Raw genomic sequence first — 14,592 nt, 5'->3', positions numbered from 1 at the left:
TTATCGAGCTGACGATTTGATTCTTTGCTTGGATACCGTTTAGATTAGAGCGCTAGACGCATGCTGATCCCGTTGAATTGCTAAAGATAAATGAAGTGTCCTTCCACAGCAGGGTGTTATGATAGATTTACAAGCTTGCTTTTTCTGAAACCATGGCATTAGGTTCTAAAATGCCTGTTGAAGAAACCCTTGTGTGTATGGGTTGAGGATAGAAAACTGCAGAACTATAGTTCTATAAGCAAGCAAGATAGGCCTTCTGTATCTTCTACAGATGCACGTCTTTGACATGCATGAATCTATGCAAGATGCCAAACATCGGAGCCAGGGTTACTCCTTCTGGGACAGAGCTGTCCAAGAGGACTGAATCCATGCCAGATGTTTACATTGGCCACTAACAAAGTGAACGAGTCCCCTTGAGGTTCATTTTCTACAAATGTACACATTCATCTTATGTGGATAGCCTGAATATCTGGTGTGGCCCTGGCCCACCTGCACCTAAGTTGGACACCTTTGTTTTAGAGTATGGAACTTCCATAGATTCAGGTATTCACATTTCCTGTAACTTATTGACTTTATGCCACAAGATGACAGGATATATTTGTGTGCTATGAGAATCTATGAAAGATGTCAAGCTATTGATTCAATGTTGAAGATAACTTACCCTTCTGATGCTAAATCCAACCTGTGGGAGTTTTTGATCAGTGAGAATAAATTACACTTATGTGGGATATTTGGATCCAAAATCACATCATTCACTCTGCTCCAGCTATCCAGAGTATCAAACTGACCATAAATTCCCCAGCCTGGACATAAGGACGCACCCTGGGGTATAATTTATTTCACTTGACCACCTCATCATAGATGATATGCCCCTTGCCTATGGAAGCCTCAATCTACACTAATGTTGTTTTTTCTTTGCAGTGCCCACAGCCCCGCCACACAATGTCGCCATCCAGACAGCCACTGCCACCCAGCTGGACATTACCTGGGAGCCTCCGCCTCCAGAAGCCCAGAATGGGGACATACAAGGTTACAAGGTATGTTTCTGAGTTATCCCTCTATTGCAGGTAAGTCTGCGTGGAGCAGGAGCCTTCCCACAGGCTGGTGCCTCTGAAGGGCCGGCCCACGTGCCAGCCTCTTCTCCACGTCTACTGGCCTTGTGGATTGCCAACCTGTCTAATAATCTGCTACATCTCCCTACAGCCCCCTTATGCCAAACAACTAGTTGTGGGGACTCCCAATGGCAAGTCCAAAAAATTTGCATATGATCTGTTTTCAATTCAGTAGACAAAAAACAAGGCCAAATCTTCTGATTCCAACATCAGTAGATTTGTTTGACATGTGCACTGTTTGTAAGCAGAAGATGGTGGTGTGAATGGTGAAAAAGTGATAAAACCTTACAAGTGGGTGTGAAGTTAAAGAGATCCCAACAAGAACATTTAACCATTTTTTCAAGAAGTAGTTCTTGGCTGGGAAAAGTAGTCGATGTTTCAACCCTAATGGAATATACTATTTTGGGAGCAGTGTATTCTGCATAAAAAGACAGCATATGTCAAATGAATATACTGATGTAATGAATTATAAGATCAGGTTTTGTTTTTTCTATATTGGCACAAGTCTTATACACATTTCGGATTCCCCATTGGGCTGGCTCTACGAGTACTTGATATCGCTGTCTGTGTGTGAGGCCCAGAGAGCCACGGCGTTTGTTTGTGCATCTCCCGAAGTCTGCTTTGGGTCTGAGACTTGTCCATGTTATGTATTTTGTAAGCATCGTGCATAAGGCCTGCTTTTTAGTTTATGAGCGTCTAGTAACTGATCTGTCTATTGGTCCCTAAGGTCTTCCTGTTCATGACAGAAGGATTCTAGATATAGTAATTTCAGGATGCGGAAATAGTACTTAAGAATTCTGAAATATCCCCTATGGAAAGGGAAATGATCGTGTGATAATGCACTTATTTCTAAAGTTAATTCCACTTTACTGGACCATTTATCGGGGACAAATGTTGCCTGGTTTGACTTGGCAAAAGAGCCCCTGGAAAACCTAGAGTCCACTTTGCGTGCACAACTACCATATTACTCAGAATGTTCCTGCCCAATTCAGGAATTGCAGCCCAGGCTACAGTTCTTCGATAGTCATACTGATGTTTGTAAATCATATACATATATTTATTGTTATTATTGCTATTAAACAATTAATTTTTTTAAAGATTGTCAGCCGTCAGGAAATTTGGAAAGTGCAACATTTCTGTGCATGATGTGCTGCCTACTGTGCGTTCCTGCGATAAACCTGGATCAGAAAATCAGAAAAGTCAGACAATCCCTAGTTTACTTTAGTCCTTATGTATTTTACATTTTCTGATTTATAATTTTTATGACTCTTTAAAAATCGAACTTGCTTATGTTGACTATGTGTTATTGCCATAGGAGACTTTTCCTTTATGACCCTAAATAAATCCAGGCGTGAAGGCGAACAAGTTAAATAGGTTTTAGAAGGTGTCCCGGAAGGCATGTGATATCATTCTTGGACACAAGGTGGCGACGTTCACCACCTAGGAAATTCTAATCACTGGTCCGCAGAATAACCTCATACATCGGAGACGCTCAATGCTGTAGCTTGGAATATCAGTGTTCGTTTCCATGTAACGCTTCGTGTTTAAACCTCTCCAACTTCTGATACACAAGGAAGGGAACCGAGGCAATAGAGCAAACCCGATTTACCTTGGGTTACACCAATTGTCACACTCACATTGGGAAGTTGAAACCGCAACACAGTTCTTCTGCTCATAGAGCTGACATTGTAGGCGCAGACAATGATAATAATAATAACCTTTATTTAGATATAAAATATCCTTGAAAGAGCACCTAAAAAATTCCAACAACAATACACATTATTGAAAAGAAAAAAGAAAATTAATTAAACAACAGTGATTAAATGAGAATCTTCCAAGTTGAATTAGGCGGCTTCAATTACATTTGGGTGATTAAAAAAGATAATGTGTAGAACAACAGGATCAACATAGCGTTAAAACACAGGAGGTTTGTGTTACTGACAATTATCAGTGTTTGGATTTAAAACCAGTCTGATGTTCAACAAATAGCAGCAGATTATGATAAAATGCGATCAGATAAAAAACGGTTTTAGCAACATAGGAATAAAGTGCAGTTCAATATGTTAGCAGGACCTTCCGGTTACTGAGTGAAGTTACGGTATGCATGACGGATATAGGTTGTAAAGCCTATATTTAAAGCTGTATTTTCAGGGCTCAGAGCTGCAATAATCGCCTGTCTGCAGGTCCAAATGCCCAACCTATTCCACTCAGTTTTCAGTTTATGTCTGCGCTGTGACGGGCGGGGCAAAGGCAAACCATGTGCTCCAGGGTTTCAGCCGTCTTGCCGCACCCTCTACACAATAAGTCTTCTGACGTACGGCGCCAAGAGGGCAAATCTTTTAGAAATTGCCAGTCTCCCAATCTGATAGCCATAAAGCTGAGTTTTAAATACAGGGAGTAAGTGCAGGACAGGTAGGTAGCAGGAGATATCTGCACATAAGAATTCATAATTGCCCATGCATGTCTGCGTTTAGCGAAATGGGCTTTATCAATAATAAGGGAGCTCGCTCTGACACATTTCCTAATGTTAGCTTTAAATGCTATTGTTCTAGGGTTGAGAGCCCATAGATCGCCCGCAGACATTTTGCAGATGGAGTCCTCAAAGAGGCGACCATATGAGCCAACTGGATTTTTCTGGGTTATATCCAACAAAACTAGTGACTCTAATGAGCCTTTATCTGCTTGTCTAAGTTTGTGGCAAAGATTTAGATACATGCCGATGTTAGAAACTTCATAATTTAATAAGCCCAGTTCTAGTCTGATCTAGGCAGCAAAGGCAGTTTAAGGCATATGGAGGACCTTTTTGTAGATTTTGGTCACGTGTTGGTTTAAATTGGTGTTTAGTTTACCCCTGAAAATCTCAATGCCGTACGACAAAGTCGGCCCGATTTTTGCTCTCATAACTTCCAAAAGTGGTGATAAACTTGGGCCAGACACATTTTTTGAGAGCTTAGAGAGGGTCACCTGAAGAGTCATGGCTTTTACTGAAATCTCATTGTGCTGTTTGGCAAAGTTACCCCTAGAGTCAAAATTGACCCCTAAGTATTTGTATGTGCTCCCTATTGCAAGGCTCATGTTATTATACAACCATCCACCACCGACGTTGCGTTTTTTTCCAAAGGTAACCACTTGGGTTTTCTTTAAATTAACCTCTAACCTATTCACTGTGGTGTAGCTGTGTAGTTTGTTCAAAAGCCTTTGCAGCCCTACCCGTGTAATACTGAGAATAACCAAGTCGTTGGCATTTAGAAGGTTGTTTATTGGCAGACCTCCCATCTTGGGTGGGTGGCTATTTGTTTCTTCTAGGGTAACTGACAAGTCTGCTATGAACAGGTTAAAAAGAAGTGTGGCCAGCACACATCCCTGTTTGACACCTCTAGTTGTCATGATTTTCCGGGAGAGATGTGTGCCGGACCCCAACTTCACTTGAACCCATGTGCCTGAATGCAATTGGATACTTGCCTCCACGAGTTTTTCTGGGATGTAGGCGCAGACTGAATCGCTGCCTACCTCCTTCTGAAGCGTCCACTCACTGCTCACACTCCCTCACAATAACACCACCCTTCGATGCGTTTTTTTGTTGTTTTTTTAACTCGATAAGCATGTTGAAGTACAATTACTTGGAATGGATGGCTGTGAGTCACTGACTATTGAAAAGGTCTCAGACGCTAGTGGCTATGTCTACACTACATTCATTTTTAATTGAAAAGAAGTTATTGTACGAGTGGAGATTTTATTCTGTGATCTGTGAGAAACACTCTCTTAATTTAAAATAAAATGTGGTTTTAGTTATTAAACAGAAGATCAAGGTGTTTAGTTGATGATCAAACCTATGTTGATTGTAAAGCATTTCTAAAGCATTTCTGCCGCCTGCTAATATTGTTTGTATAGCGCTTTGAAGCTCTACTGCAGAAGTAGCTGCTCGGATCCTAATAACACATTAGTTCAGTTCATTATCATATTTGCGTGGGCTCCCCAGTTCACCGGCACCTCTGTTTGTTGTACCCCCTGTAGATCTATTTCTGGGAGTCCCTGCGCAAGAATGAGACGCAGAGGGTGAAGACCCTCTTCCTGCCGGAGAACGGGGTGAAGTTGAAGAACCTGACCGGGTACACAGCCTACCTCATCAGCGTGTCCGCCTTCAATGCGGCCGGCGACGGCCCCCGGAGCCCGCCCCTCAAGGCGCAGACGCAGCAAGCAGGTGAGGGGGGAGGGTGGCCTCTGACCAGTGCCACCCCGGGCAAGACATTCTTTAGAGCCCCTGGCAGGAACAGCTATGCCTTTTTTCACATTGGGAACGTAGGGCCACATGTACGAAGCAATTTTCCTGCCTCAAACGGCCCGATTCGCAGAATCAAGCTGTTTGCGACCGGGAAAATGCATTCTAGGATGTACAAAGCCCAAGATGTGATTCAGTTACTTGTTACTGAATCTCAATTTCGATTTTGCGATATGGTATTAGGAAGCGGCGTGTGAAGGGCATCCCTCCCTAATACCGAAACACAAGGGTATACATGAATGTTTTGCAACCTGAAAAGTGTAGCAAAACATTCGCTTTATACCACCAAATTCAATTTGGTGGTAACTCAAATGCAAAAAGGAAGACGTCCTCTGTGGACCCCTTCCCCCTTGTGAATGCAGGCGAAAATGTTTTTTAAGAGCAGGGACCACTGCCTACTCTTAAAAATGAAACTGAAACATTTCATTTTTCTTATGAAAATGCATCCCATTCTCCTTTAAGGAAAATGGGCTGCATTAAAAAAAATTGAAAACGTTGCTTGATTTAAAAGCAAACACAGACATAGTGGTCTGCTGTCCCCAACAGACTGTGTTTTTAACGATTCCCAATGGGCTGCATATTGCGACCTACCTCATGAATGTTAATGTTGTAGGTCTATGTGCGACCCACTGGGAATGAAAACTCTAAAGAGTTTCATACATTTGAAATTGTGATTTCCTAATTGAGATTCACATAGAATCGCAGTTAGGAACTCGCAATTCAAATGTTTGTACAATTGGCCCATAATCCCTGGTCTGCACGATACTTGTAGACCTCAACAATAGGTGCACATGAGTTCCATGAGGAGGAATAGAATGAAACCTGCAGGCTACACCGGAGTCTCTTTGGCAGGCTGGGACTGGCACTAGTGGGCACTTGGAGATTTCTGGTGGGCTGGCTTTTGGGGGCTGGTTTCACTGCTGGTGGGACCGTCTTTTTTTGCTGAGGGCTGGGTGGGCTGTGTTTCCTACCAGGAGCGATTCAGAGCTTTCAATATAATACAAAACAAATGGTTTTAGGCAAGTCAATCCAATCCACCCTCGCTTCAAAACCATTTTGTTTTTTGCATTTGAGTGGTCGTTTTCTCTTACATGGTCACCACGAGAGTGCTTATTTTCAGAGGTTGGGGTGAGGGATCCTGTACATATGATAAAACTATTACAAATGTAAAACTGTGTATTTCTTTATATAGGTATTATTGCTACCCATTTCAGTTTAGTATAATGAATTTTGCTATTGTATTAAGTGGCAATAGTTTCAAGAAACAGAGTATAATCATTACCTTAGAAATATTCATGCCCCAGCACCACTGCCCTGATGGCAATGCTCTTAGTGAAGCAAGAGGAAAGTCAGTTGTGTTTTTGCCCTCTATACGCGGCTAGTGGTGTTACTACGGATGGTAGGTATTATTTACTTTTGTAAAGGGTACACCTTGAATGGATGTACTTCAAGATGCTCTCATATGGTGATAAAGGAAAAGAAGGTACTTTAAAAAAAGTAAGTGGCTTGGATCCCACTCACAATGCAGTCAAGTGGATTGATAAAATGTTTCTTAGTTTCACGTTGTTCAATTTAGCCACTACACGCTTATCGCTTTCTCTCTTCCATTTTAGATCAAAGCGTAATGCTTTGTGTTTGATTACTAAAGGGTCTAAATCAGCACACTTTGTTAAAAACATCCGGGCTGTACATTTTTCGCAAGGGTTGGTGACAGTGTTTGGAGCTTGTGATGTTTTAATGCAGGAGCTAAAATGAAAACCAGAGAACCCACCCTTGTTTTGTACATTGTGCCCATTAGCTCTATATACTTAAAAGTCTTTATTCATCGTTATCCAGTCATGAATTAATTCATCCATCCACTCGACACCATCCAACTATTCATTCATTGAGCCATGCAGTCCTGTCTTCACCTCCCATCAATCTATTCAATGATTCAACAAGTTCCTATAATAAAAAAATTTGTTGTACAAATAGCATATTCGCAAGTTTTAAAAAACATTTCTTTGCCTGAGAACCCTCACCCCCAAATTGCTAACACAATGGTCAGACTCGCACGCTGTGCTCGCTGCCTGCAGTATGTGGGGGCTGGTCTGGCAAAATTTACTAGGGCTGCTTTTGGTTCCCTGTCCACCTTGCTCTCCAGACTATACACCTCCAACTTAGCTCACAAGGACTGTAACCTGCGACTGCTGGAACATTAACCCCTTCCATGCTTCCGTCGGCCAACGGCCGTCTCGAGCACTACCTGGGTAGTGCTGTGCACGTCCGTTGGCCGACGTGGCCCTGCCTACTCATTAAATTCGCTGCATCGTGGCAGAATTCGCACCGCGGTTAAGAAAAGAGCTCCGGTTGTTCTTAAGTTGTTGTGGCAGAGGGGTGGTGATGGCGGTTAATTTTCAATCACTAGAAAATGCAGCACACACAGCATTATTCCAGAATAGGGCTGTCAGAGATCGGATATCTTGACTCAAAAACACAGAGGACTCTCATTGAGGATCCCGCACTTAAGCCATTAAAGGGTAGAAAGGGTGACCGACATGTAGGGGGCTGCTGATAGGACAGTTTTGTGCCTTGCCATTCCCTTCGTGAAACGGGAGCATCACCTGGTGACCGAGGTTTAGAAACCTATTTTGTCAAAGTCTTGATTCTGTCGTTTCCAGTGCATGAGATGTGCATCGGTCTTGCTCGGGAATACTAACATGGCCAAGGGTCCACCCCAAGCTCTCCAAACATTTCATAATTTTACAGTGCTCATTTGCTTCTCTCTCTTGGCATGTTCTTTTCCTCTGGGTTGTAATCTCAAATGTTTTCTACTGTCCTGTTTGCAGCAGCCTAGTGTGCAAATGTGGAGCAAGTGATGTCTAAAGCAATGCTGGCAGACTCAGCGGAGACGCCATCATGACCTCCCTGTTCACTCCACTGCTGGGCGAGTACCTGGCTTTTTTAAATGTTCTCGGCTGGTCACCCTTGCTAGGATGCCACTAGTGGATTCAGCAACAGGTGAAGCTGCCATTATGTACAAAGGATGCTCATGTTCTTCCATGTCCTGTAATAGGATAAAGTGATGCGAGGTTTGGTCCCTTGAGAATAACTTTCTTCCAATTCTAGTGTGACTTATTTAGAGTGCTGTGCTAATCTCTACATTTCACATACTTACACCTCTTTCAGAATGCAGCTCCCTCAGGCGAGATAGGGCTGAAAGGGTCTCCTTGTTTGCGTCAACTGTCTGTCCACTCGTGTCTTCATGCAGAACATAATATCCTCTATCCTCGGACAGGTCCAGGCCAGGAATGGTCGTTAAAGTACAGGTGTTGTTTCATCACAAAAAAATAAAGGGAACTGTTTTTACAAAAGAAAATAATGGAATCACCGTTCCCAACAGATCCCGCCAACTTCGACCTCTGATGTCCAATGGATTGTATGCAGGGTTTTGGGACTTTGCTTTTGCAGTTCAGCTTCAAGTGCTTGTGCACACTGACCAAAATTGAAAAGTTCGTAATGTGTGTATAGAGATATGGGTAACCTTCATAAAAAGATCATTACAGTTGACACTACATTGTGCTGTGTTTGATAGGGAGACCAAGGATCAGACATGCATGAAGACCAAATAATAACGAAATGAGCAAAATATTGAATCCGTGCACTGCTTCTGTGGAACCTTTTATTGCCGGTGCTCTGCCTGTTTTGTGTGCATGAACGTGGTGTTGCCAATGCTCCATCTTGAATTTCTCTGTGTGTGCCTTTGTGTGAAGGAGAAGGGGGGTAACTAGCCTATTCTGAACATGTTTGTGTGAGGGTAACATTCACATTGCTGGTGCCTGTGCTATATCTGTTCTTTGTGTTTGTGAAGTAAGCTTACACAGCGGATACATGTGCGGTTAGTAGATGTTGTCTGTGTTGCACTTTCCTGAGTGATTGTGAGGGATAAATGCGCTGTTTCTACATGTGTTGTGCATTGATAATGTCTGTGTTGTATGTGGCCTTTGTGTTTGAGCGAGAGGAGGACAATGATGCTGTTTGTGTTGTACCTGTATGGTGTGTTTATGTGGGTGGAGGGGTTGTAACCTGATGTCGTCTACATATATGTTGTAATTCTTTAGTCTTGCTGTTGTGTCGCTCTGTGCATATTTGTGTAGGCATCTTGTGCTGCTGCTTGTGCTGTACCGTTCTGTATTTTTTAAGGTATGCTTGCACACCTTATAAATGTGCTGTACCTATTCTCTCTGTTATAGGGAAAACTTGCAGTGCTGCTGCATGTGATGTACCTGCTCTGTATTTGAAGGAACCTTTGATTTGTTGTTTCAGTGCTGTAACGGTGTAGTCCACATAAAAGTGAATGGGTATGGTATGGTTATTTGTAAAGGGCATTATCAACCGCAAGAGTGTTCTGGTGCTGAGCAGGTGTGTGTGCCTAGCCTTGCCTACGGTACGTTTGGTTAATTGAAAAGCCAGGTAATCCGCTTCTTGTGGAATTCAAGAGAGGAGGAGGCTCTGATGTGGAGTGAGAGGCTGGTCCATTCTTTAGAAGTGATGAAGTGAATGCCCATCTTCCTGATCTGGTCCTGTATGTATGTGGGATGTGTGTGAGAAAGAGTCCTGTTGTGCGGAGGTGTTTAAGTGCTTGGGGATAGAGATGCTACTTTTCAGATAGATGGAGCCTGGGTTGTGTAGTGCATCCAATGTGAGTGTGAGGGGGCTGAACTGAGCGTGTTTGTGAATCAGGAGCCAATGGAGCTCCCTGAAGTGTGGTGTAATGTGAGTTTTTGTTGGAGGTTGAGGATGAGTCTGGCTGTTGAGTTGGAGACGGTTTGCAGTCTTCTAGTGAGTTGCTTGGTGAACTAGGCATAGCGGTGTTCCCATTGTCTACGTTGCTGGTGACTAGTGGGTGAGTGAATCTTTTTAGTATTGTTTGGGAGCAATTTGAAGATCTTCTTCAGCATCTTCAGGGTGTAGAAGCAGGATGCAGTGATGGCAAGGACTTGTATAGTCATTTCTAATTTGCTGTTGGTGATTATTCCTAGGTCCCTGCCATGGGTTCTGGGTGTGGGTCTGAGATCGGCCGGCCACCAGTTGTAATCCCATGGTGAAGTGTTCTTGCTGAGGAATACTACTTCTGTCTTATCAGTGTTGAAATTGAGATTACTGGCTTTCATCTACCTGCTATACCACCAAAGCGTGAGAACGGATTTCATTGGTGCATTGGAGTGTTAATCACCCATGCTTCTGGAAAAATAGATTGTAGTACTAGCATTCTTCAACATTAACACAGTATTTAAAGTGGTGGCAGAGCATGAAGATGGTGGACATGTGATGGCTGGGCTAATTCCTTCTTCTGACAGTTCCCCTCTCTCTCCCTGGGGCCCTGGGATAGGAGACTGACAGCCGTGAACTCACACTAATGCAATCTGATGCTCCCTTTACTTTCATCCACTGACACAAGAAACATTATATTTTGGGAATCGTATCTCATCAGTGATGGTTGCAGGCCGCATTGACGTTGCCATGGAAACTGAAGTGTGGAATAGGACCACTGTGCGGCTGAACCCAGCCTCAGTGCCAAACACCAACATTCAGCTCGTCTCTCCAGGGCAATGTGAACTCAGTTAGATTTCTGTAAAATATTTCCAGTCTATTTTTCATAAACAAAAAAAATTGATGTCATTTTTTTTTTAACTGTTACGTGTTTGTACGGTGAAATGGTGTACTTGCCTTTAGAACTGGGTTGAGACCACCACATTTCTGGAAACATTAACTGTTTATTGGGAATATTCATTCAATGTTTGTCAGTAAGTGGCATTGATCAATACCGAAACGTGTCATGAGTTTCTTGATATTGATAACATTTATACAGCATGAATGCCGTAAAAGCGTCTTGGTGCTGCATCTGCTAAACAGGAGAGTGAGTAGATGGAACTGAACAAAGCTCACCTGAATAGCCTATGGCTGATCACACTGACTTAGAAAATAGCCAGGTTTTCAGATGCTTCTGTAAATTGAATGCTTGGATAAATTCCAGATTTCCCTGCCTATGCAATTTCTATGTTTAGATGCGTGTAATATATACATATATATATATATATATATATATATATATATATATATATATATATATATATATATATATATATATATATATATATATACATATATATACATACATGCATGCATACATATATATATATATATATACATATATATATATATATACATACATACATGCATACATATATATATATATATATATATATATATATATATATATATATATATATATATATATATATATATATACATACATACATACTTACATATTACAGGGACGTTATAGTTAGACTCAAATTTGACTCATACAAAACCAGTGGAATTCAGCAGTTATACTTACCTGAGCTACCTATAACGTACGCCCCCGCAATGCACTGCTTATTACCGCACATATTACATCACTCATGACATGATCAGTGACATCACTCATGACATCTTCCAGTGAGTGTGAGTCTTTTCTAAAAAATTATGAATTTAAACATATGTACCATGGTTCTACAAAAGTTAAAATAGTATACTTTCTGTACTACTAATGAGTGATACTGTTTATAACATATATTATGTGTGATTGTGTGTGAGTGGGTGACTGAGTTCCTGTATGGGTGTGCGAGTGGCTGTAATGGGTGTATAAGTAGGTGTGTGAGTAGCTGTGTGGGGGACTAAGTGGCTGTGTGATTGACTGTTTTGTTGAGTGAGGGGATGTGTCAGTGACTGTATGGATGAGTGAGTGGCTGTGTGAGTCGCTGTATGGGTGGGTGAGCGGGTGTGTAAGTGACTGCATGGGTGAGTGAGTGGGTGTCTGAATGGCTGTGTGAGTGAGTGACTGGCTGTGTAAGTGGCTGCATGGGTGAGTGAGTGACTGAGTGGCTGTTTGGTTCACTGAGTTGGTGTGTGGGTGGCTGTAAGTGTATGTGTAAATGGAGGCATGTGTGAGTGAGTGGATGTGTGAGTGCTTGTATGGATGTGTGAATGGTTATGTACGTGCTTGTGTGGGTGTGTGAGTGTTCTTATGGGGAGTGGCTGTGCTAAGAGGGTAAATAGGTGAATGAGTTGGTGTGTGAGTGAAGGTATAGTTGAATACATGGGTGTGAGAGTAGCTGTATGGAGTGAGTGTGGGGGTGTGGCTGTATGGGTAAGTGACTGGTTGTATGAATAGCTCTATGGATGAGTGAGTATTTGTGTGAGTACTTGTATAGCTCTGTGAATGGGTATGTGGGTGACTGTGTGGGTGTGTGAGTGAATGTATGAGAAGTTGTAATGGGGGTTTGAGTGGGTGTGTGACAGTGCTTCTGAGGGTGATGTCATTAGTGAATTCATTTGAGATGCTGTGAGTGATGTCACTGACCATGTCATGAACGACAAATGTGATGTCATAAGCATTGCCGGTTTTTGTGCTGACTACTCTTATTCGACATTCTCCGCCCCAGTGGGCGTGGCCACTTCACAGGCCTTCTGGTCTCTGTAGTTGCACCCTTTAACTCCAGTGAGTCCGTTGCTGTGAGGCATGATTATTCCATAATGATCCACAGTGGGGGGATGTACAACTTCAACACATCCGGCAATGTGAAGCACTTCCAACTGCTGCCATTGAAGAAGGGTCCATCGGACTTGAAACGCGTCTGGCAATTTTAGCAGTTTTATTAAAGATGACACTCGCATCTCCTGTATGCAGCCTTCGTGTGCAATAAAGAAGAGATTTTCACCTACCTGAAGTGGCTCTTCCTCAAGAGGTGACTCTTTTCGAATTATATATATATATATATATATATATATATATATATATATATATATATATATATATATATATATATATATATATATATATATATATATATATATTCTTTGCATATATATATTCTTTGCATATATATACTGACCTTGCTGGCATAGTTTATTGCTTGCCAATATTTATATATACAGTATATTTCCAGTGCTGTGATACATTTTACCAGTCTAGGGATACATGCTTTTTAGCATTATGATTCAACCTGCCAGTGTTGATATGCATACACGTTTTAGCTATTGGTTAGACTCTGCCATTGTAAGCATATATGTGCTTCTTATATTAGAATCTATAGTGTTGGGAAATAACTTGTTAAAGGCGAGGTCTGTGCAGTCAGATGCTGTGTTGTGAAAGTTATCTGGTCATGTTGCGTTGGTTGCAAGTATAGCCCATACATTGACTCTATTTACCTACAAAAACGAGAGGAGAAAGAGATGAGGAAGAGAAATGCTCATCATGAATGATGTGACAGAAATAATAAGGAATGAGGAAAGGAGAGGGGAGAAGGAATCGTGATCTTGCACCATGTTGGTTGCTCAGGTAGAGTTTTCAGTACAGGGAGACTGTCTAAAGCACGAAAGGGGACAGAATGGGAAAGAAAGAACTGAAAGGCTTTAGTGCCTATTTTTGGATATAAACAGCCCACATTGACATATATATTGATGGCCAGTGTTGGGATATGTAAAACTAGCTCTGTGATATGTACTGACATTGTAGGCACAGACTGACAGATGATGGCTCTGTGCTGCTCTTTTAATCTCACAGTGCCGCTTTTCTCTCTCTCACAGCGCCCAGTGCACCTAGCTCCATCCGGTTCAGTGAGTTGACCACCACCTCAGTCAATGTCTCCTGGGACCCACCTGTCTACCCTAATGGCATACTGGAATCCTACCGTCTTGTCTATGAGCCTTGTACACCTGTCGATGGTAAGTGACAGAAGAACACCACTCAGGGTACATGTTGAAGGTATTTGAAGAACAACATCACAGATCTTTTGCATGAAGAGTGGGTGAGTGCAGGTTCACTACGTGATTGTGGTTGGTAATCAGGGGCCATCTTGGTTGGTCAACAAATCAGTCTTCTCCTGACTAGCCCTTGGTTCAGAATCTAATGGAAAGTCAGCTTTACCTTAAAGGTGGTCCTTCACTACACCCACGCCCAAACTGGCAACCCCAGATATCTCCTTTAGGCCACACATTAGACACAGTCCTTATTATCAGTTTCATTTTCAGTAGATCAGGGTAATCATATAACCCAGTGACTACTAGGGAAAAGGTATTATTAGTACAGAAGGTCACCAGATATATTTATATTGCACTTTTTGTTCAGTGACACACATGATCCAAGCTATTAGAGTAGGTAGGACCACATCTTGT

At 42.1% G+C, this 14,592-nt stretch overlaps 1 protein-coding gene across 1 annotated transcript in view; it reads left to right on the top strand.

The window, feature by feature from the left end:
- Nucleotides 1–14,592, top strand: part of SDK2 (sidekick cell adhesion molecule 2) — a 590,299-nt gene that overhangs the window by 474,341 nt on the left and 101,366 nt on the right. The window contains exons 36-38 of the mRNA XM_086929413.1: nucleotides 922–1,037; nucleotides 5,127–5,313; nucleotides 14,005–14,142. Coding sequence (XP_086785539.1) covers nucleotides 922–1,037; nucleotides 5,127–5,313; nucleotides 14,005–14,142 — 441 coding nt within the window. The remainder of the gene's footprint in view (nucleotides 1–921; nucleotides 1,038–5,126; nucleotides 5,314–14,004; nucleotides 14,143–14,592) is intronic.

The sequence above is a fragment of the Lissotriton vulgaris genome, chromosome 7 (genome assembly GCF_964263255.1).
Source record: "Lissotriton vulgaris chromosome 7, aLisVul1.2, whole genome shotgun sequence".
NCBI lineage: Eukaryota > Metazoa > Chordata > Amphibia > Caudata > Salamandridae > Lissotriton > Lissotriton vulgaris.
Note: the sequence above shows the minus strand (reverse complement) of the source record. Positions and strands in the feature narration are given on the sequence as shown.